The sequence below is a fragment of the Eretmochelys imbricata genome, chromosome 19 (assembly GCF_965152235.1).
Source record: "Eretmochelys imbricata isolate rEreImb1 chromosome 19, rEreImb1.hap1, whole genome shotgun sequence".
In the NCBI taxonomy this organism is placed as follows: domain Eukaryota; kingdom Metazoa; phylum Chordata; order Testudines; family Cheloniidae; genus Eretmochelys; species Eretmochelys imbricata.
Window position 1 is genome coordinate 11,814,858 of NC_135590.1, and position 23,955 is coordinate 11,838,812.

General features: G+C 51.3%; 1 protein-coding gene across 1 annotated transcript in view; it reads right to left on the reverse strand.

Annotated features, from left to right (window-relative positions):
* ASAP3 (ArfGAP with SH3 domain, ankyrin repeat and PH domain 3) overlaps positions 1-23,955 on the reverse strand; it is a 70,943-nt gene that overhangs the window by 15,340 nt on the left and 31,648 nt on the right. Inside the window, exons 4-15 of the mRNA XM_077837836.1 lie at positions 22,827-22,901; positions 17,005-17,054; positions 16,354-16,480; positions 10,909-10,994; positions 9,617-9,692; positions 8,896-8,982; positions 8,007-8,116; positions 6,569-6,638; positions 5,256-5,343; positions 2,580-2,628; positions 858-1,045; positions 240-373 (exon numbers count right to left, since the gene is read on the reverse strand). Coding sequence (XP_077693962.1) covers positions 240-373; positions 858-1,045; positions 2,580-2,628; positions 5,256-5,343; positions 6,569-6,638; positions 8,007-8,116; positions 8,896-8,982; positions 9,617-9,692; positions 10,909-10,994; positions 16,354-16,480; positions 17,005-17,054; positions 22,827-22,901 — 1,140 coding nt within the window. The remainder of the gene's footprint in view (positions 1-239; positions 374-857; positions 1,046-2,579; positions 2,629-5,255; positions 5,344-6,568; positions 6,639-8,006; positions 8,117-8,895; positions 8,983-9,616; positions 9,693-10,908; positions 10,995-16,353; positions 16,481-17,004; positions 17,055-22,826; positions 22,902-23,955) is intronic.

The following is a 23,955-nucleotide window of genomic DNA, read 5'->3' on the forward strand; positions in this document are numbered from 1 at the left end:
GAGCACAGAGAATTTGTGAGTGGACCTTGCAAGATCTCTGCCGTCTAGAATGATGGGAACCTTTGAAATCTAGTCGGAGTGTCACAAAACAGGCCGGCTCTCGATCTGGGCTGCACTAGGCTTAGCTTTCATGGCCATGCCTGTGAATCTGGGGCTCTGATGGAAGTGGGCAGAGTGCTAAGGGGAAGCAGAAAAGGGGAGCAAGGAGACGGAGACCTCTACGCACGGGAGCCACTTACCAGCAGTTCAGAGGTGCTGAGAACATCGAGGGTGAGGGACTGTATGCGGGAGTAGTGCACCCCCAGCTCCCGGTGAATGCCCGAGCACTCAATACACGTCAGGATGCCCAGGTTGATGGAAAGCCAGGTGGGATCTGCAAGGAAGCGGTACAGCACCAGTGAGCGAGCTGTGATAGCCCCCCGGTGGCACATCCTTCCCCACGTCCCCACCTGACCCCTGCACTCTGGCACCTCCTGGCCCGTGGCAGGTCGGTCGCTTAGTCCTTTTTACCCAGATCTCCGCATGGTGTCAGGGGAGAGCTCGCTGGAGAAGTCCCTCACCTCTGCCCTTGCCCCGGGATCGCCACCCCTCCCGGCTGGCATCCAGCTTCCAAAAACAGCCAGGTGTGGATGCTCACAGGCTCACGCCATATCCAACTAGATCACAGAGACAGCGTGCTCATCCTGGTCTAATGGCTACTGGCTAATGGCAACAGGCTAAAGCCACAAGGCAAGGCAAAGCTAACAATGCTAGTGACGTGACCAGTGCCAGGCTAAGGGTGCCAGGCCCGTGCACGCGCTGAGATTGCCCCTTGCAACAGGGCTTCACAGCATCGGAGTCCCCCATCACTGACCTACCTGGGGCCCCGCAGTCACAGCACTGCTTGTTGCCTGGCATGCCCTTCACCTCGCCAATGACCAGCTTGGTGAGCTCCTGCAGGCCAGCGTCCGTCACCCCCCTGGCCGAGGCTGCACAGCCGCTTGGGTCACCCTTGAAGGCGTTGCTGAGGGCTTCATCCTTGCTGTTTTGGAGCACAGACACCCAGCTGGACAGGGAGGGGGAGAGGGGAGACTTCAGACAGGGACCCAGGCAGCGAGGGACCAGGAGAATGGAAACCGAGGGAGGGATCATGAGAGGAAGAGAAACAAAAACATTTTCTAGGCTAGAGAAACAGTGCTGTGGGTAACAGGGTCCTGCCTCTGCACAAAGCCCAGGTCATGGCTGGGGATGGCTGGACGAGACACCGTTTGCAGCCTTCGCTGCTGCTCCTATCTTGACCACAGAGGGCACCGTAATAATAAACGACCATCCTGAGCTCGTATATAGCACAGTTCCTCAGCAGATCTCAAAGCGCCTTGTGAAGCAGGACAGTATCATTATCTGCCTTTCATAAAGGGGAGTAACTTGCCCAAGGTCACCCAGCGGTCACCCAGTGGTAGGGCCAGGAACAGAACCCCGGTCTCCTGACTCCCAGTCCAGTGCTCTACCACTAGACCCCACTGCCTCTATACTGCAGCATGATGATGCAAGGTGCTCCCACCCTGCAGGGGCCAAGCACAGCGTCTTCACATGTGGTGCTCACAACCTCTGTGGGTCCTGGGAGCTAGACAGCAGGCACAGGATGCAAACCTACAAAGCAGATCATCCTGCCACGGGAACCGAGTGCCCTGTATTCTGCAGTGGTGAAAGGGGCCCCCGGACTCAGTACAACATTCTGGCTCATGAGCTATTACCAGCAGGAGAGTGAGTTTGTGTGTGTATGGGGGGGGGGGGTGAGAAAACCTGGATTTGTGCTGGAAATGGCCCACCTTGATTATCATGCACATTGTAGGGAGAGTGGTCACTTTGGATGAGCTATTACCAGCAGGATAGTGAGTTTGTGTGTGTGTGTTTTTTTGGAGGGGAGTGAGAGAACCTGGATTTGTGCAGGAAATGGCCCACCTTTATTATCATGCACATTGTGTAGAGAGTTGTCACTTTGGATGGGCTATTACCAGCAGGAGAGTGAGTTTGTGTGGGGGGGGGTGGAGGGTGAGAAAACCTGGATTTGTGCTGGAAATGGCCCAACTTGATGATCATTTTAGATAAGCTATCACCAGCAGGACAGTGGGGTGGGAGGAGGTATTGTTTCATGATCTCTGTGTGTATATAAAGTCTGCTGCAGTTTCCACGGTATGCATCCGATGAAATGAGCTGTAGCTCACGAAAGCTCATGCTCAAATAAATTGGTTAGTCTCTAAGGTGCCACAAGTACTCCTTTTCTTTTTGCGAATACAGACTAACACGGCTGTTACTCTGAAATCTACCAATTTTGCCGCCCCAAGCAGTCACCGCCGAATTGCCACCACGCCCGGAAGAGCGGCGGAGCTGCTGCAGAATTGCCGTCGCGGGACACGGACTGCCGCCCCGTTCTCAGAGCCGCCCCAAGCACCTGCTTGGAAAGCTGGTGGCTGGAACCAGCCCTGTGGCTCGCACATCTGTGCCCCCCTGCTCCGCCGACAGAAGCCCTGCAAGACCAGTAGCCATTCCCACGCAGGGAAAGGGGAGGATGGGCAGAGAGGATGGTTGCTGTCACTTACACAACACACTCCTGTTCATCCTCAGCCTGGAAGTGGTATGTCCTGTTATCTGCAGGGAGAGGGAAAGGGAGAGGGGACAGGTGAAAGGGATGCTTTCAGTATCTGGGAAAGCCCATGATCCCCGGCCAAGTCAGAAGCACAAAGCCAGCTGCTTCAAGAGGCTGGATAATTTTAGCAGGATGATCTATGCAGCATAGTGAAATAAATGACCTGTACTTCTGGAGACCTGGTTCAAGTCCAACCTTGGGCCAGAAGTGTCATGAGTTTGGTAGATCTCACTTCACTCCACAGGGGACATTTACCCTCATCACGTAAGGATCATATAATTGGTACCTTCCACCTGGGGGAGGCCTGGAATTGGAAAAAAGGGGCGGGGGGTGGGGAGAAGGGCGTCTGTAGCGCAGGAGAGCAGAGATGCATTGGTAGAGCTGTGGAGGGTAGAATCAGGATAGCTAGGAGGTCGGTGAGGAACGAAGGCCATTTCAGAGCTGGGAGAACTTTGCACAGAACTCAGTTATGCTAGTCCTGCCTCTAGCCCACGATGGCCATCTCTCAGTTTGCACCCCAGTTAAAAATACACCTTCCCTGCTCTCTTTAAAGGATAACTCTGAGGGGCTGCCCAGGTGCTGCTCTGGGCGGAGGCGGAGAGGAAGAGAGCTTTATTCCTAGCCAGAGAGCTGCCTTGTAAATCCATTTTAAGAGCCACAAATGGGGAGAGCTCAGAATTGTAGAGCAGATGCAATGTCTTATCCTGGACCTCGAGAGCATGAGATACTGGGGCCCACATTTGTAAAATTTCAATTGGTATTCTATTGTTTAACAGCGCGATTAAAACTGTGATTAACTTTTTGAATTAACTGCGATTAATTGACATCCCTAGGCATTGCTGCGCTCAGCACCATGGGGCCTAACTGACTTAGGAGCCTAAGCGCATTTTCAAAAGGGGTTTAGGCACTTGGGATTTTGGTGCCTAAATCCCTTTTGAAAAGGAGTTTAGGCTTCTAAATCATTTAGGATTTTGAGCGCAGCAATGCCTAGAGATGTCAATTAATCGCAGCTAACTCAAAAAAAGTCAATCACAGTTTTAATTGCACTGTTAAATAATAGAATACCAATTGAAATGTATTAAATATTTTGAATGTTTTTCTACATTTTCAAATATATTGATTTCTATTACAACATGGAATGCAAAGTGTACACTGCTCACTTCATATTGGGTTTTATTACAAATATTTGCACTGTAAAAATGATAAAAAATAGTATTTCCATTCACCTCACACAAGTACTGTAGTGCACTCTCTTAATCCTGAAAGTGCAATTTACAGATGTAGATTTGTTTTTGTTACATAACTGCACAAAAAACAAAACAATGCAAAACTTTAGAGCCTACAAGTCCACCCAGTCCTACTTCTTGTTCAGCCAATCGCGAAGACAAACAAGTTTGTTTACATTTACGGAAGATAATGCTGCCCACTTCTTATTTACAATGTCACCAGAAAGTGAGAACAGGCGTTTGCATGGGACTTTTGTAACCGGCATTGCAAGGTATTTACGTGCCAGGTATGCTAAACAATCGTATGCTCCTTCATGCTTCGGCCACCATTCCAGAGGACATGCTTCCATGCTGAGGATACTCATTAAAAAAATGATGCGTTAATTAAATTTGTGACTGAACTCCTCAGCGGAGAATTGTACGTCTCCAACTCTGTTTTACCCACATTCTGCCATATATTTCATGTTCTAGCAGTCTTGGATGACGACTCAGCCCATGTTGTTCATTTTAAGAACACTTTCACAAAACGCAAAGGCGGTACCAATGTGAGATTTCTAAAGATAGCTACAACACTCAACCCAAGGTTTAAGAATCTGAAGTGCCTTCCAAAATCTGAGAGGGACAAGGTGTGAGGCACGCTTTCAGAAGTCTTAAAAGAGCAACGCTCTGATGCAGAAACTACAGAACCCGAACCACCAAAAAAAGAAAATCAACCTTCTACTGGTGGCATCTGATCCAGAGAATGAAAATGAACATGTGTCGGTCCACACTGCTTTGGATTGTTATTGAGCAGAAACTGTCATCAGCATAGACGCATGTCCCCTGGAATGGTGGTTGAAGCATGAAAGGACATATCAAGCTTTAGCTCATCTGCCATGTAAATATCTTGCGATACCCACTACAATTGTTTTCACTTTCAGCTGACATTGAGAACAAGAAAGGGGCAGCATTATCTCCTGCAAATGTAAACAAAACTTGTTTGTCTGAGTGATTGGCTGTACAAGAAGTAGGACTGAATGGACTTGTAGGCTTTAACGTTTTACATTGTTTTGGTTTTGAATGCAATTATTTTTTGTACATAATTCTACATTTGTAAGTTCGACTTTCATGATAAAGAGATTGCACTACAGTACTTGTAAGTAAGTGAATTGAAAAATACTATTTTTTTTTTTACAGTGCAAATATTTGTAATCAGAAGTATAAAGTGAGCCCTGCACACTTTGTATTTTGTGTTGTAATTGAAATCAACATATTTGAAAATGTAGAAAAACATCCAAAAATATTTAAATAAATGGTATTCTATTATTGTTTAATGGCGTGATTAATCTTTTTAATCACTTGACAGCCCTACTAAATACCTTTCCAAATCTGGGCCCAGGGCTATCTCATTTTTCCCTACTCACGCGTCACAAGGTCAAAGCACTTCTTTTCCTCCGGGTGAGGTCTCACTTGGCAGGTCAGCAGGTTCAGCTTCACGGGAGGCCGGTTGATCTGGGAGAGGAGGAGAGCGGGCAGGTGAAATGGGAAGTGAAGCGAGCCAGAAGGACTGGGGTGCCAGTCGCTGTTTAGGAACACAGCCATTGTCAGACAGAATCAGACCCAGGCTTCATCTAGTCTCCAGCAGTGATCGGCACCAGATGCAAGAACCTGACATTAGAGAGATGTGGGATCATCTTCTCCCTAACCTCTAACAGTCCAAGACTGGAGGGGCAGTACAGCCTAGTGGTATCACACTGGACTGGGACTCAGGACACCCAGCTTCTGTTCCTAGCTCTGCCACTCACCTGCTGGCTGATGTTGGAGAAGTCACTGCCCCCTCTCTGTTCCTCAGTTTCCCCCACATGTAGAACAGGGATAAGCAGCTCATCTACTGATGAAAAGGCATTACAAAAGACCTCGAGGTTTTCCAGCGTTTGGGCCAGCATTAACTATGCTAACTCTGGATATTCTTGTTATCTACCGAAATGCCCAGGCCCCCTTGGAATCTTGCAGAATCTTCTTTTGCAGAAGAATCTGAGCCAGAGCAGTTTTTAAGTTGCATTTTACTCCCTCTACCTCTAGAGAGCAGCCATTCTTTCTACCTGAAGTTTCTACCGATTGTCTAGTCTGGAGCCTCAAGGCATCACTTATGCTCCCTACCTGAAAAGGTGATAGAAAACCTTCTCCAACATGTTCTCTCTCTCTCTCTGTCTGTCTCATTTGTTTATGTCAGATGAAGTTGTTATAATGCACCCAGTTTGGGGTTGCTTTACAAATCCCAAGGCTGGGTGGAGTTTACCAGAAGTTTAATGCACCAGAGTTCTAAGCAAACCTTGGCAGAGTTATGGACTTGCATGTGGAGGAAGCACAGATTCAGGGGCCAGATGGACCCCTAGGAAACAAACCAGCCAACCTTTGCACAGCTCTGTATGCCATTTTGAGAGAAACTGGCAGCTCCCCTTCCCACTGAGACACACATAAGGAGCAGGGGATGAAGAGGTACAGACTGATCCTTTAAGTGTAAGCTAAAAGGTTACCATCAGTAGGCACATGCTCTCGGGCTGCGATTTGGATGCCTGTTCGCATACCCATTCATAGGAGGTGCAGTTCACCACACAGGCTTGAATGGATTTAATCTACAGCCTCCATAGCCATAAACAATCCCTTGTTAGGACGGTTCCATGGTAGGCTGAACCCAAGCACCACCCATCCGCCAGCACCCGGCGCTGGGCCTTACCATGCTGTGCGAGATGGTGAGGCAGCCATACTTCACGCCACACTTCCTCTTCTGCCACACTTTCCGGATTCTAGGACAGGCAGAGAGAAGGGAGTGAGGGTCCATTTTGTACCCGATACTCAGCTTCTCCCACAGCCTTGGTGACCCCCATGGCCCCTCATCTCGCTGATGGGCTTTAGTGGGGAGTATCGCTTCCTGGGTTAACGCAGCACTTCCTTTAACTCACCCGATGTAGAAATACCCCTCGGAGCCCTGCTCAAACCCTCCGACTGCCCAGTCTTCTCAGTCCGCTTTCTCTGTTCGCACCAAGTGCCTCATCCCTTCCCTTAAACCCGACGCACGCCTCTAAGAGCCTTCTTCCCTCAGTGCCTGAGGCATTTCCTACCCCAACGGTTGGCCCATTGTACACAGGTGAAACTCTTCCTTCTCCTTGGCAGAATGCTGCTCCCATTAGGCAGCGGCTTGCTATGCCCGTAGCATGGACCTTCTTCCTTTTCAAAGGGAATTTGGTGACAGGCTGGTAACCCTGGAGACTGAAGTCCAGGAGAGATGCTTGCAGCATAGGCTTCCTTACCAGTCCTGTGCTGAAAGGACCACATCTTGGGACAGTTCATCTCCATCAGGCGCTGGCCTCTCTGCTGAGGTTCCCAATGTGGGTAGCAGTTAGTGCCAGGCTTGGACAGGACTTGCATGGGATGTGGACACCTGTCCACTAGGAAATGGACTGATGCCACCAAATCATTTCAAACCTGACTCCTAATAGACATCAGCTACGGAGGAGGGTCACTCCTGAGCTGGGCTACTTCCAAACCAGAGTCCTGTCCCAGGCTCCATATCTTATCAACCCACCAACCATCCAGCCCCTCGTTCCATTTTTTTTCCTTTCCACCCCAAAGGATCCCAGATGCAGGTATGTCCACACAGCAGCTGGCAAGCGTAATTTCTAATGGGTGCGTACTCACTAGCTCTGCTCCAGCAAGTGACTAACAATAACAGCGTGGCTGTGATGACTGGCAGCTTGTGCTAGCTGCCTGATTCCATACCCAAGGGGTCGGGCGGGACGGTGCTTGGGTAGCTAGCCCAAGCCACGCAGCCACGCTTCTCGAGCGGAGCTAGTGCATTTACATCGACCTGAGCTAGGAAGTCCACCTACCATCTGCTGTGCGGACATCCCCTGCATGCAAGCACGTGGACTGGGTAGAGATACAAGGGCTTTCGAGGATTCATAGTTTTAAGGCCAGAAGGGACCATTAGGATCATCTGGTCTGAACACCTGCATGACCCACACCAAAGAATCTCCCCAAGTAATTCCTGCATCGCTTAATCCTTTAACAGCCTCGTCCTACGGCCACCGGCCTTCCCAGAGAACATCAGCTCTTAATGAGCACGTGAAGAGTCTATCTGAAAAGGGAGCAAGCAGGAGCCAGTTCGTACACACCCATCGCTTTTCTTGCACAGAAAGCCCGACTTCTCCGTCCCGTACTGCTTGTTCCCTTGGTGCTGGTGGATGCTGTAGCCGCTGCCAGAGTTCTTCCTGAGAAGGTTTTCCTGAACTCACCAAGGACAGAACAAAAATATAAATATATATATATATATTCAGAGCATAGGCCTCAGGGTCTGTTTCTTTGCCACATCACAGCCCTCTTGCCCTGCTAGGGCCTGATCCCTGCTGGCCCAATCCTGCAGGAACGCCCCAGACCTTCCTCTTAATGTTGTCCGCAGCACCTCCAAACGCCCTCCAACTTTATTATGGCCACTTGGAGAATCACTTAGAGCTCCACCATCCTGACTTCCCGGGGCCTTCTCCTTGATAGCGAACTTCTCCCTTCCCATCAACTTTCTTCCCTTCAGAACCTCTGGGACACTTGTCTTACCCTTCTGGCCAGCCTCACCCAGCCTCTGACTGCTTGCCGGTCAGTTCCTGACCCTTTCCTACCACCATTGTGACACCACCCAGGTGGCTAGCGACGCATACCAGCTCCCAATCATGGATCCTCTCCTCCCACATGGCATCATCACGCTCTCAAGGCTGGGCTCTCAGCTCAGTCTCTGATGCCCAGGAAGGCCCACTGAAGGCCAGAGGAGCCCTTCCATTGATTTCAGTCGGCTTTGGATTGGTTCCCATTCTGTCTACCCACCTGCCTCCACTCTGGCTGCTCCTGGCTACCCTGGGGAAAGTCAATGGGTAACAGGGCTGTGTCTCTCTGTAGAAAATCCAAGGTAGGACGCTCATCAGGAGTCCTAGATCCGACTCTATTGGCTATTCCCTCACTGTGCTAGGCCCCTTCGTTGCCTAGCAGAGTGGGAGAATAGGCCAAGAGCCTCACCTCTTTGTTCTCCAGCTGCAGGATGCCTCGGAGGGAGTCACGGATCTGAGTGAGCTCCTTCACCTCCTCCTCCTGGGCCTGGTGCAGCTGAAAAGAAAAGTAGCAGAAGACTTTAATATGATCATCCATGTTACTGCCATCCTGAGCCTCTCCATCCTCAACAACATGGGGAGCAGAGTGCAGGGAGGCGGGTGGTCATCTCTCTGAAGTAGGGCAAGAACATAGGAACTTCCAGGCTGGATCAGAACAGGGCCCGTCTAGCCTGGTATCGGATCTCCTAAACGGGGACAGTGGCAGAGTTGGTTCTCATGTATCCACTCATTCACAGACACGCTCACAGATGTATAGTAGATTGGAGAGGTCTGATTTTGTTACAGAAGTTATGCTGGTTTATGCTATGGTATCATATCCATTTGGATGATTTAAAATTCCCCCTACATCGCTCCGGCAAGCACTGTGCACATACAGCACTAGCCCCCTAGGGCCCCTATTAGCAATGGGTTCTAGTTACCACTTCATCCAGTTTTCCTAGTACTTTAGCAAGGCTCGCTGCTCTGATTCATAGGACCACCCGCAGCACCTTTCTGGAATGGTAGCTGGACTCCAGTGTGTTTTCTCTTGAAAGTTCATAGATCCTTTGGAGTCCATTGTAGGGAACAAAGTAAAGGGCCTGATCCAAAGATGTGCGGAGCATCTGCAACCCGTGGCTGAGAATACTTACTGCATGTAAAGATGCGGCGAGCTTCTCAATGAAAGGGTAGAGATTCTGAGCAGCCTTCCAGCCATCTTGGAAGAAACTGAGCAAGAGAAAAATGTCAGCCAACGGCATCGCAACACCATTCATCAGCCATGGCCAGGTCCTTCACAGCCAGCTACGAGAAACCTGCTGTCAGCACTCGGGAGTTCCTACCACGCTGGCCCTCTCAGCCAGCGCTCACCAAGAACACAGTCAATCAAGGTCATGCTAAGGCTCCCAGTGAGCCAGTCACTCTGCCTGATGGCCTGAAGGAGAGGGGGTTCAGAATCTACAGACCACCTCCAAACCCAATGGTCCCATTCACATTTTGCCTATAGACATTCAGCTTACAGCAGCTGGAGTATAAGCTTGTGATGCGCCCAATGTGCTTCGCAGGGGCAGAGAGGGCAGGTAAGACTCCTTCCCGTCCCTGAAATGGATCACCAGATCACTCCCTTCTCATTACAATCAGCCGGATGTTGGGCTGAGGCCGAGCCTCTCACCTCTCATCATTCAGGGCTTCATCCCACTGCAAGACATATAAGCTCAAACTCCACTCAGTTCTTCTAGCCTCTTCCGGAGTGACTCAGGAATATGGCACAGATTTGTTCTAAAACCAGAGTCCCAGATCTGAACACCTCCACATTTGGGGATGTTGGAAATCCAGGACTGGATGCAAGTTTTATGTGACAGCCTCATCTCCTATATTGTTCTGAAGCAGCCTCCACTAGAGACAGGGACAGGGTCGAGAGGTCAGCTGCCACAGATTCTACTCCCAGCTCTGCCACTGAACTACTGTGTGGCCTTGGGCATGTCCCCCTCACCATGCCTCAGTTTCCCTATCTGTAAAATGGAGGATCACACTGAGATCCTCAGATGAAAAGTGCTCTTCAAAGTATCATTAATGCAATACAAAAATGAGTTTGGAATTGATGCAATTAATATTAAAATATTACACATTAATGCAACTAAGTGCTATCAGGGTAATTTCACTCTGCAGAGAGGGATTGCTTTAGTAATGGACTAGTGACACTAAACAAAGTAACCAGTCACTGGACACAGCACCAGTAAAATACCCTTTTCTGTGGCCCTTGAGCACATGCTTAATGTCTCCCATATTCAGCAAAAGCATGTGCTTAAATTAAACTCCATGGGGATTCGTTTCTCTCTAGCTACTGGGAGTTACAGCAAATGAGGGCAAACTGGCAAGTCTAGAGTTCTGCTCCAGGAAGTGACATCGCCATCTCACAGGACGTGCCGAGTGGGGTGGTACCTACTTATGTTGTGCATGGAAAAACTTGATCAGGCTCTGCAGGAAGTCTGGACCTTGCTTCGTCTGGCTCTCGTTAGCTTTCAGCAGGTACTAGAGAGGGAGAAGAGATACCGAGTTAGGATGTCGATGAGGGACTCCTCAAACGTTGGACTAGCTCAGAGGGGAGAACTGGAAGACGCCAGATTTTTCAGAAGTCCGAGTCTTCTTTTTGCCATACGGCCAGTTCTTTCGTGGTCCGATTCGGGTCTGGAAACGGTGACACCTCTAGATGAGCCTGAACAGCAAAGTTCAGATCCAGATCTGGGTGTGAACTGACCCCCGAGTCCAGAGCGTTTTGGTTCAGGTCCCATCAGCTGCGTAGCCAGGTGGAGGGAACAGGGGGAGCGATCCAAAGAAGAGGTGCACCCGCTGCGGCACTTTTACTCCCCCGGCGGTGGGCCGGCGGCCGGCCTCACTCGCGCCGGGTGTCTGCAGCCGCACTGAAGGTCCCGCCGCCGGGGGAGTAAAAGTGCTGCAGCGGGTAGTGCCTTTTTTGGGGCTCGCGCCCCCTGTTCCCTCAACAGGGGAAAATTTAAGAGGGGCCAAGACATTCACAAGACGCCACTTGTGCTCGGTGGGGGAGCGGCCGCTGCCCCCGCTCTCCCCTAGCTACGCCACTGGGTCCCATCTCCAGCTGAAACCCTCTGAGAGCCAGGTGAAAAAGTGGCCAGTTAAACTAGGCTTTGCCCAGCCAGATGAGTGGTGTCACGCACAGCGAAAGCGATCCCCAGTCATTTTGCACATCAGTTCAAGATCCACCAGAGCTGCCTCTAAAGCTTGGTCTCAGCTACAAAAAGTAGTTGTGTTTCACGAACACGGGCTCGAGAAGCCCAGCCTAAACACCATGACTTTTCCTTGTTCAGCACTGACACATGTAACTCAATTTTAGCAGGTCAAGCGATAACCTAGGTCTCTGAAGGCTGTTGGGCTTTCCTTCCCTTGGAAAACCCAAAGATGTGGATTGGGAGCGCTCTCAGCACCCAAAGGTCAAGGATTGGGTCTGTGGGATTTTAACAAAGAGCGTTTTTCTCGCAAGTGTTTGTTAAGTTTTGAGTTAAATACTATGTTAACCAAAAACAATACAATTTTAAAACAAACAGTCCACATAAAAATATTATTCCTCCTTTCAATTAATCAGGTTTTACTTATATAGTAGCTACAGTGGCATTAACCTAATAGTTCTTCAGTCATCCAGAGAGAGAGGAAAAAAACCCAAGAACTTTTAGGTCTTCTTCATGTAAAAGGGGCATAATCCCATTTTCAGCTAACGCAGCTGTCAGTGGCTCTTAGCATTGGGCTGATGATGAATTTCTTCCACTCCAATTTTATTTTCTCATAGAAATGGCCACAGTGGATCAAACTGGGGTCCATTTAACCCAATATCCTGTCTCCAGCAGTGACCAGCAGCATCAGAAGGAGGAGCAAGAAACCCTGTAGATCATGAATAACCTGCCCCCCAAGGTGGGTTTCTTCCTGACCCTGATTAGTTAGAAGATGGCCTATGCCCTGAAGCATGAGGATTTAAATCCTCATCACACTCTGGGTGGTCTCATTGTCCATATAAATGTTCAATCCTTTTTAGAATCCAGCAGAGCTCTTGGGTTCATTGGCCTTTTTCTAAGTAGCACAGTGTTGCAACGGCAAAGCCGGCGTTGGGCTTGGTTCGGTTCATGCCCCTGGAAGACGAGGCAGCAGCGAAGGGGTTAAGGTGGCTCTCATTAGGAAGCTCCTGTGTCCATGTATTTTGGAGGCAAGGAGCATGAGGAGGCCAGGGGGAAAGGGTTGTGTGATGAGCTGGATTCTCTTTTTATACCATCTCCAAGACGGTGGCAGAGTAGAGCGTTACAGTCGGGCAAGGACGGGGAGATTTTTATTTCTCCGTCCTTGCCAGGATCACAGCTGGAGAAATGTGTCGTGAGCCCAGAAAAGGGGGCATGGAGGATTGGTGTAATGGGCCAAAGCAGAGCTATAGAGAGCCTTTGTTCGAGGTAGGGTGGGGGTGAACGAGAGATAAAGAGGGAATATAGCTTTAATGGGCGGTACTGCTGTCGAGTGGTCAGAGGAGAAGATTGGGACTCCTGGATTCTCTTTCTGGCTCTGAGAAGGGAGTGGTGTGTCTAGTGATTAGAGCAAGAGGAGGCAGGACTCCTGGGGGGAGTTGGGGTGTCTATTTTTGGCTCTGCCACCAACTCCCTGGGAGACCTTGGGCAAATCACTTCACCTCTCTGTGTCTCAGTTTCCCCCTCCACAAAGCAGAAATTATACTTCCCTGCCTTGTGAGGTTAAATGAATTCTTTGATGAAAGCAGGAGCCTGGGGATGCAGCAGCTGCTGTCAGAGCATGCCCTGGTCACAAACAGCGGGTCAGCAATCACCAGGTGGTCTGGAGCTGATCACTCCCCAGACAGACCCCAAAGACGGTGCGGGGGGGGAGGGAGGGGGGGAATGCAGTCATGGGCATGTGCCATTTTCCCCTCCTTGTCCCCAGACCGTGACACCTCCCAAAGGAAGAACAGGCCGTGGCTGGAGGTGCATGACTCGGAACTGCCAGCACTTGCAATGCATGCTGCTGGTGCGGGGGTAGGGAGGCGCGGGTTCCATGGGTCCTGGCCCCACGCTCTCAATCCATCCCCCAAGCAAACTGGGTGCCAACACCGGAACATTTGGCCACGGAGGACTTATAAAATACTGGCCAGAAAAGCCACATACAGGTTCAGACTGGAATGGGGACTGCCCGGCTACGTGTCAGACCCTGTACAGCTAACCAGGAGCGGAGATTCCTTGGTTTTGGTACTCCCAAGGGTATGAGATAGACTGAGGGGAACAGGTCCTAAACCCGCCCAGGGATAGAACTGAGCACTGAGCCGAGGGTGAAATCAAATAGCCCTAATGTAGCACAGCAGGTACACGGGGTAGCACCGCACCGGGCGGGGCGCGGGGGTGGGGGGGTCGGCTGTGAGATCCCGTGCATGCATCTTCTCTCTTTTTCCACTGCAGCCCCTGGAACAAAGCCCCTCCCTGCGGCTGCACTGCGAACACTGAGTGTTTCCATGTGCTGTTATTTATTTAACAGTGAAGCTATTCAAAGGGATGACTCAGTCCCTGGCTCACCCCCCAGAGCTCCAGCCCTCCACGTAGCCCAAAACCACAACAAGGAATGCAAGCTGCCACCGCTCCATGGCTCTTTCACTTTCCCCTGAGCCCCATCAGCAGCTTGCAAGATCCTCCCCTCCACTCTCCAGCCCTGCCAGGATCTGGCCACATGGGCGGCCCACTCCGCAGCCACAGCCTGACACTCAGTTCTGGCTATGGCAGCTGAAGCTCGTTGGAGACCCGCTCCAGGTGCAAACACTAACCATGGACCATTCCCCAAGGTGCACTTTTCTTCAGACCTGTCCTCTGTGAGGATGTTGTCTCGTGGATAGGGACTCCTGTGTGCTGTTCCCAGATCTAGGAGGGGTGTGGCTCTAGTGGTTGGAGCAGGGATTAGGAAGTCAGGACTCCTGGGTTCCTTTCTTGTTTCCAGGAGGGCAATACTGACTAGTAGTTAAAGCAGGGGAGTAGGCAGCAGGAATCCTGGGTTCCACCGCTTACCGGGTGCGTAACCTGGTTTGCTCACCTGTTAGACTGGGATAATCATGATTGCCAAGCTGGCAGGGCCGGTTTGAGGCTTGACTCACTAACATTTGCTTCCAACGCCAATGAACGGCAATGCAGACATGCAAAGTGTTATTGCACAAAGCTGAAATCCTCCCCTCTTGGTAAATCACTCCTGGGATTTCCCCTGGCTCTTCCACCCCCCTGGAGCAGGAATCTCTTGCTCTCACCCGATTTCTGGCTTTTCCTCACAGACTGGCCAGGACCTGCAAAACGACAGATCCACACATGCCCCCCAAAAATAGCACACAATTGCATTTGTGCAGGCTTCACAAGCTTGAGCACAAACTTGGCCCCGGGCCGTGCAAGCAGCTCCTGAGATGCTGAGCTAGTCGTTAGCAGCACTAACTCCAGCTTTGCAGATACCGTGCGCAGTCGTAGGAACAGCTGGGACGCAGCCATGTGGCTATTGGTGCGCGGCACATCTTCCCAGAGAGAAGCGCAAAGATCCCCAGTCAAACACCTGGCCCTGAGTTCTGGGGAGGGTCTGGCCCCAATGAGATTTTTTTTTTCTTTCTTGCAAACAGTCCCTGCTGTGGGACAAAGTGAACGGGAAGCAACTCAGCTTGCCATGGGCTTTGCAAGGGAAAGACAATGGTAGCAACTCAAGCAGAGGTGGCCCTCCGCACCCAGAGCGAAATGGGGCTGGCACTAAGCTTCGAGACACACGCCAGATCTAAAGGTGTTAGAGAGTCAGGTCAAGGCAGATTCCTAGCACTGGCTGGAGACCACTGGGGGTGGAGGGGCGCCCCAAGCAGCAGGAGGGAGTTTTGAGTGTCAGAGAGATTGGGATATTGCCCACAGCTGGGCTGTACCCACCTTGCACTGTGAAGGGCAGGCCAGGGCCCAGGGGACTGGGCTCAAGGGGCTCCCTAACCCATGGCCAGGATGGGGCGCTCCAGCACTTAGGCCAAGGGGGTGGAGGTGGGGGAGAAGGAGCCCCCAGCAGCAGGGATGATGGTTGGGAGGAGGGAAGAGATGGGAACCTGCCCATTCATGCCCTCGGCCTGTTTTCCTAGCACTCCCTGCTACCAGGTCCCCATGGCTGGGAACCAGGGGAGGGACACGAATTTTAGCCAGTGGCCTGGATCCAGGCAAGGCAGGGCAGGCACAAGGCCTAGCAAGGCTGGCAGACAGGAGGCAGGTTGAGAGGTGCGGGCTAGCAGGGCGCAGGGGGGTGGAGCGGCTGTTGCAGAGGAATGCAGACAAGGAGCATATCCCGGTTCTAAGAGAGACATGGCCCTAAGCCCTCCTTGCCCCACACACCCTGACATGCAGGAGTTGATCCCTTGGCATATTTCTCCAGCACCCATCCCTGAAGTATCCAAGCAACGATGGCTGCTGGGTAGGGTAACCGACGGCCGATTTACTCCTTCGTCCGCTTTGATTTTTTTCTACAGATCACTGGGTTCTTCCACCAGAAAGTGCCCTGGCTAGAGCTAAGGAAGGATGGCCCAGTGGTTAAGGCAGTGGACTGGGATTAGGAGGGCTGAGTTCAATTCCTGGCCCTGCCACAGACTCCCTGAGTGAGACTGCGGGCAAGTCTCTGCGCACCTCAACTCCCCATCCTAACTGATCCTTCCCGTCCTGACAAGGCAGTGACGTACTGTGCGTGAAGGGATCAGATACCATGGGAACCACAGGAGCATAGAGAGCCTCAGAACCCCCAGCTTCACCGGATAAAAGCACCCACGGCTGCTCCAGGCCCTACTGCCCTCCCCAGCTCCGTTCTCCAGCACGGAAAGGCCCATCACCTCGCACATCTGAAGCTGGAACATCCGGCGCTCCTTGTGTGTCTCCTCGGCGATTTCCGCTGGCGACGGCTCCGCCTGGATGACGCCCGCTATCCGGGCTCGCTCCTTCTCCTTTTCGATCTTTGCTCTGCGGAGACAGGACAGCCAGAGGCAAGAGTCAAGACCGAACCAACCTCCTGTGCTCTTGGATTACTCCCAAGTTCTTGTTGGCAAGACCCAACTGGGAGAGGCACCCACTGAGAGAGGCAAAACTCTGAGCTTCCCCCTCAGCTAACTCTCCTGCACTGGTCCATACAGCCCCATCATAGAACCACGGGGTTAGAAGGGACAGCAAGGGTCATCTAGTCTAACCCCCGCCAAGATGCAGGATCATTCTCTACAGCGCCTCCTGCTAGGAGGGGCTGGAGGAGCCAGGAGATTCCCCCAAGCCAGCTCTCCTGCCCCAATCTCCTTTTAGTGCTCAACACCCAGATGGCATTAACCAGGGACTTACGCTGGAGCCTGGCCAGTTGGGAGCCTGCAATTTACAGCCGGTGACCTCGTTTGCTGACAGGATCCGGCCACCTCCCAAGCTGCAGCCCCCACACAAAACCCCTTTGTTTAGAGGAGGAGGATCAGCCTGTTCCTGCCAGAGGCAACGCGACTACTTACACTTTGGTCTCATAATCCTTCCAGGCCTTCTCAATCTGCTTCTTGTAATCCTGCAACACAGAGGGAGCAGCAATTAGCGAGGGCAGCGCCGCAGGAAAGTCAGGGACCAATCCTACTTGGCAAGGAAAAGGGCAGGCGGGCACAGAGCAGGCCTATCTCCCCCTCCTGCCAATGCAGAACAGGGCTGGACAGCACTGCGCATCCTTTGCTATTCTTGGGTTAGGCTCTATACACAGTGTGATGTTGCACTCCAGATGCTTTATAAAAATATGTTTATAAGCGTGACTATGATGTAACCGGAATATGCTTTATGCAAAAGGTCTGTTGTAAGGTATCATTACAAAGCTTATAATCTACCGAGTGTGGTCATCCTATTTGTATGAATGTATCATTCTTGTACCTGAAACTAGGAATAAGTAGCATAACTGTGAGGTCCTACTGTAATTATGCAAAGCGTGGGCCATTAATGTTGGTTTAGAATCTTGATGGCTCCCATTGACTAGAGCAATTGGTTTGAAATGATTTATTTACCTGCAGGCCTTCCTGTGTACCTGCGGGCCAGCCCTGGAAGAATGGAGGGGGTATCACAGGACACGTGACCATGTCACAGGATACTGGAATCCATCTTAAACCTGATGCTTTTCCATTCAGAAGGAGGGGTGGAAACCCAGAGAGACAAAAGATTCCTGCCTTGTGCCAAAGATATAAAAGGGGGTGGAACAGAACAAAGGGGGTCCCAGTCATGAGAAAGCCCCTGCTTTTCACCTAAGATGCCTGCTGGAACTAATAAGAACTGTACCAAGGGAAAGGATTGGGCCCAGACTAGGAAGGAGTCTAGTCTGTGAAATAAACTTATTGGAACAGCTCTGAGGGTGAAATTTACCTGTAATCAGTTTCTTAATGTATTAAGCTTAAACTTGCATGTTTTGTTTTATTTTACTTGGTAACTTACTTTGTTCCGTCTGTTATTACTTGAAACCATTTCAATCCTACTTTTATACTTAATAAAATATCACTTTTGTTTATTAATAAACCCAGAGTAAGTGACTAATACCTGGGGGCGCAAATAGCTGTGCATCTCTTTCTATCAGTGTTATAGAGGGCAGACAATTTATGGGTTTACCCTGTATACACTCTATACAGAGCAAAACGGATTTATTTGGGGTTTGGACCCCACTGGGAGCTGGGTGTCTGGGTGCTGGAGATAGGTGACCTGCTGAGCAGTTTTTGGTTAAACTCTGAAGCTTTGGGGCATGTGGACCAGACCTGGGTGTGTGTTGCAGCAGGCTAGAGTGTCTGGCTCAACAAGGCAGGGTTCTGGAGTCCCAAGCTGGCAGGGAAAACGGGTTCAGAGGTAAATTCAGCATGTCAGGGGACAGTCCCAAGGGGGTCTCTGAGACTACTGTGAGACCCTTCACATAAAGCATATTCCAGTTACATCATATTCACACTTAAACACATATTTTTATAAAGCATATGGAGTGCAACATCACACACAGTCCCATCCATTCACCTCCATCCCGGCCTGCTGTCCCCACCACCACTGTGGTCCTGGGCTCCCCACACACTTCTGACTCTAGCAGAGCACAGATGTGGAAGCATGACCCAGCAGCGCTGCAGCCCCGAGGCCACTCCACCCCCACCGGAGTCAGGTCGGGGGGACAGAGGAAGGGACAGTCCCCCTGCTCAACACCCCCCACCGATCAGGTGGCAGAAGAGACTGCCTGGTATTCTTAGTCCCCTACCCCAAGGGATGGGGAGGAAGAAGATTGTTGGGTCCTCAGCCCCACCCCACCACCAGGTACAGACCGGGTCACCCCGAAGGGCACATCTGCTTCCCGGTGCCACATCACAAGCCCTGCTATGTGAAGGGAGACGCTTTAATCAGATCACAAGGCAGAGGCGGAACCTGCAGAAAGACCCACGTGAGTCTCAGCTCTTAGGGCCAGTTCTAGCCAGCAGCGGAAGGCAAAGGCAGGGATGGATGGGAAAACGTGGTGGGTCGGGGGAGAAGTGGTTTGTTGAGGGACAACCAGCTTTTCACGCTACAGGAGACACAAGAGCCAGAGTCCCCAGTCCAGAGGGACCCGTTTGGCAGGCTCTCTCAGGGCGCAGCTCGGGAGGCGCCAAGGAGATGGGACCAGAGAGCCAGGGATGGGGGAGGGAGTTGTGGTGACCATTTTGCCAGCCTTATTTCTTCCCCTAGGCCCCTCCCTGAACCCCCTAACCCTGCACCCCCGGGGAGAAGGCTGTGCACACCCAGACCACCCCGCTTGAGCCAGGTGTGCAAGACACTAGACATGGCGGCACCCAGATCTGCCCAACCCCGGGGGACATTCGCAACATGCCCGAGGGCTGCAGCTGCTTCAGCCACAGCTCTGAGCTGCCCTCCAGAGAACGCCGGTGCAGGACTGGCCTCCAGGATCCCCTCATGACAGGCACAGGGTGACAGGTTCCCAGGGCACAGGAAGACATGTCTCGTGTTCCCCAGGTATTAGCAGACTGGGGCCTGCTAGGAGCTGGAACTGGAGAGAGTAACAGCCCCTCACAGGCTTTAGCCCCGTAACACCTGCCAGCCGGGGAGAGGCCCTTACAGGAGAAGAGACAAACTTTGCTGCTGGTCGAGTCTGGCCCAAAGCAGAGTTAAGAGGTTGCTTTGGGGGGAAGGATCATCTCTTGGGGGTGGCCCTGGACTTGGGTCCAATCCCTACCTCTGCCACAGGCTCCCTGTATGACCTTGGCCACCTTTTGATTGCTCCGTGCTTCAGCTTCCCCGACCAAAACAGAGACCAGGCTGCTCTAGTTACCCCATCGGCTCTCTGAGGCAGAGCCGGTCTCTCACCCCGTGTCTGTGCAGCTCCCAGCACAACGGTCCCAGCTCTCAGCTGGGACCTCCGGGCACTTATAAGCCACACAAGAATATTACTAACGCAACTCCCAGGAGATCCTCTTTGGTCTGGTCACTGCGGGCCCTGCTGCAGGGCTGGCTGTGGCCGGAGGGCTGTGTGACTTGCTAGGCAGCTCTGTCTCCTTGCTGTGATCAAGGTGCGGAAGGAAAGTGCTTTGGCTGTGATGGGAACCCTGCTCCTTTGGTAGGGGGAAGGCAGGGCACTCCAGTGTGGAGGGCTGCTCTGAGCAGTCCATAAAAGCCTTTGGCAATGAATAAGCAACAATAGCCAAGGCATCTCCCAACCTCAGATCCTGGGGTGCTCAACACCCCCAGGGAGCAACTCTGAACTGTCCATGTCCCCACCCCAGCAGATGTCTACACAGTGTGTTGTAACAGGAACAGGGAGCTAAGGAAGGTCAGGGCTTTCCCTTCCTGACTCCCGAGATCTGTAGCAGGGCACCTTCCGAGATCCTCAGGAGGGGAGCCCGTCTCCCGCGGGTCTCAGGAGGCTGCCCGAACGCAGTGGGTATGAGCATGAGCCATTGCAGAGCCTCACAGAGGTACTGCAATCAATCAAGGAGGAAACACAGGGGAGCCATCTACCATAGGTGGAAGGACCCACTCCTGGCAAGGAGTTGGACACACAAGAATCATAGAATATCAGGGTTGGAAGGGACCTCAGGAGGTCATCTAGTCCAACCCCCTGCTCAAAAGCAGGACCAATACCCAATTAAATCATCCCAGCCAGGGCTTTGTCAAGCCTGACCTTAAAAACTTCTAAGGAAGGAGATTCCACCACCTCCCTAGGCAACGCATTCCAGTGTTTCACCACCCTCCTAGTGAAAAAGTTTTTCCTAATAGCCAACCTAAACCTCCCCCACTGCAACTTGAGACCATTACTCCTTGTCCTGTCCTCTTCCACCACTGAGAATAGTCTAGAACCATCCTCTCTGGAACTACCTCTCAGGTAGTTGAAAGCAGCTATCAAATCCCCACTCATTCTTCTCTTCTGCAGACTAAACAATCCCAGTTCCCTCAGCCTCTCCTCATAACTCATGTGTTCCAGACCCCTAATCATTTTTGTTGCCCTTTGCTGGACTCTCTCCAATTTATCCACATCCTTCTTGTAGCGTGGGGCCCAAAACTGGACACAGTACTCCAGATGAGGCCTCACCAATGTCGAATAGAGGGGGACGATCACGTCCCTCGATCTGCTCGCTATGCCCCTACTTATACATCCCAAAATGCCATTGGCCTTCTTGGCAACAAGGGCACACTGCTGGCTCATATCCAGCTTCTCGTCCACTGTCACCCCTAGGTCCTTTTCCACAGAACTCCTGCTGAGCCATTCGGTCCCTAGTCTGTAGCTGTGCATTGGGTTCTTCCATCCTAAGTGCAGGACCCTGCACTTATCCTTATTGAACCTTATCAGATTTCTTTTGGCCCAATCCTCCAATTTGTCTAGGTCCCTCTGTATCCTATCCCTGCCCTCCAGCGTATCTACCACTCCTCCCAGTTTAGTATCATCCGCAAATTTGCTGAGAGTGCAATCCACACCATCCTCCAGATCATTTATGAAGATATTGAACAAAACCCGCCCCAGGACCGACCCCTGGGGCACTCCACTTGACACCGGCTGCCAACTAGACATGGAGCCATTGATCACTACCCGTTGAGCCCGACAATCTAGCCAACTTTCTACCCACCTTATAGTGCATTCATCCAGCCCATACTTCCTTAACTTGCTGACAAGAATACTGTGGGAGACCGTGTCAAAAGCTTTGCTAAAGTCAAGAAACAATACATCCACTGCTTTCCCTTCATCCACAGAACCAGTAATCTCATCATAGAAGGCGATTAGATTAGTCTGGCATAACCTTCCCTTGGTGAATCCATGCTGACTGTTCCTGATCACTTTCCTCTCATGTAAGTGCTTCAGGATTGATTCTTTGAGGACCTGCTCCATGATTTTTCCAGGGACTGAAGTGAGGCTTACTGGCCTGTAGTTCCCAGGATCCTCCTTCTTCCCTTTTTTAAAGATTGGCACTACATTAGCCTTTTTCCAGTCATCCGGGACTTCCCCCGTTCACCACGAGTTTTCAAAGATAATGGCCAATGACTGCAATCACAGCCGCCAGTTCCTTTAGCACTCTCGGATGCAACTCATCCGGCCCCATGGACTTGTGCACGTTCAGTTTTTCTAAATAGTCCCTAACCACCTCTATCTCCACAGAGGGCTGGCCATCTATTCCCCATGTTGTGATGCCCAGCACAGCAGTCTGGGAGCTGACCTTGTTCGTGAAGACAGAGGCAAAAAAAGCATTGAGTACATTAGCTTTTTCCACATCCTCCGTCACTAGGTTGCCTCCCTCATTCATTAAGGGGCCCACACTTTCCTTGGCTTTCTTCTTGTTGCCAACATACCTGAAGAAACCCTTCTTGTTACTCTTAACATCTCTCGCTAGCTGCAGCTGCGGGTGCGATTTGGCCCTCCTAATTTCATTCCTACATGCCCGAGCAATATTTTTATACTCTTCCCTGGTCATATGTCCAGCCTTCCACTTCTTGTAAGCTTCTTTTTTATGCTTAAGATCTGCTAGGATTTCACCGTTAAGCCAAGCTGGTCGCCTGCCATACTTACTATTCTTTCGACACATCGGGATGGTTTGTCCCTGTAACCTCAACAGGGATTCCTTGAAATACAGCCAGCTCTCCTGGACTCCTTTCCCCTTCATGTTAGTCCCCCAGGGGATCCTACCCATCCGTTCCCTGAGGGAGTCGAAGTCTGCTTTCCTGAAGTCCAGGGTCCATATCCTGAGCCAACCCCAGACAAGGACACAGCAACATTAAATGGCAGCCTTCCTTCCTGGGTTCTCCCCTGCCATCTTGCACCTCCACACATCAAGTGCCCACCACCTGAGTGGGATCTTACCAGCCGGCCATCTTTCAGCTGCCCCTTTAGCAGGCTCTCCATGGGGAAGGAGACGATGTTGTTCAGATTCTGCACCTGGAAAATCCAGCAAAACAAGGACTGGTTACAAAGCGGCTGGTGCAGGCCCCTCAGCCCTTAACAGCACCGGCTGCCCAGCCACTGCACCCATAGGACAATTGGTTTACCAGCAGTACCTTATTTAGCCAATAGGTGCCCCCAGGTGCTGGAGTGTGTTCCAGGCAGGGTGCGACCCCTGGTAAGCAAGGGAGACAAAACTGGTACTCAAGCTAGGTAGGGGCCTGTTGGTGCGTGCGACTGACTACAGAGGAACCGCCCCTGCTGATGGGTCCTGGAGTGCAAATGTCCCTTGGCGAATCTGGAGCTGGAGACTAGTGGACCCACTGCACGATGCTCCCTTCATGTCAATCTGGGGAATGACATCCTCTTGTTGAGACAGTATGTGGGCTGTATTTAAAAAGCATAGCCACGAGGCTTTGGCTGCACAACTTTCCTGTGGCAGGTTGTTCCATAGGCCATCTGAACACTGCAACTAACAATAGAAAATATCGCTCTGGGCTATTCATTCGTTGTATCATAGCAGTGATTGAAGGCCACAATGAGAGATTAGAGCAATGCCAAACACATATATTGAAAAGAAGGTCTCCGCCCTGAAGAGCTTACCAGCCAGGTCTAACAGGAGAGACAACAGAGGAGTACGGCAGCCAGACAAGGAAGTAACACCGGCTAACAGCAAGAGGATTACCATCAGATTACCTCACAGCACACCAGCGGCCTGACCTTAGACCAGTGTTTTGGAGGCATCACCGCAGTGGTGGGTTTAAAGGAAATCTTTGTATTACAATCGGGGCCTCTCGGCATTATGAAGATCAGGGCATTGTTATGCTGTGTACTGCACAGACACTTAGTGAAAAACAGACGGTCCCTTCCCAAATTGCTCACAATCTAAACAGTCAGACAAAAGAGCAGGTGGGGAAACTGAGGCACAGAGCAACAAAGGGGCTTGCCCAAGAGCACACAGCAGGTCAGTGGCAGAGCCAGGTCTCCCAAATCTGAAACCAGTACCATCCCTACCAGACCACAGCGTAACAGCCCTCTTCTCCTCCTCCCA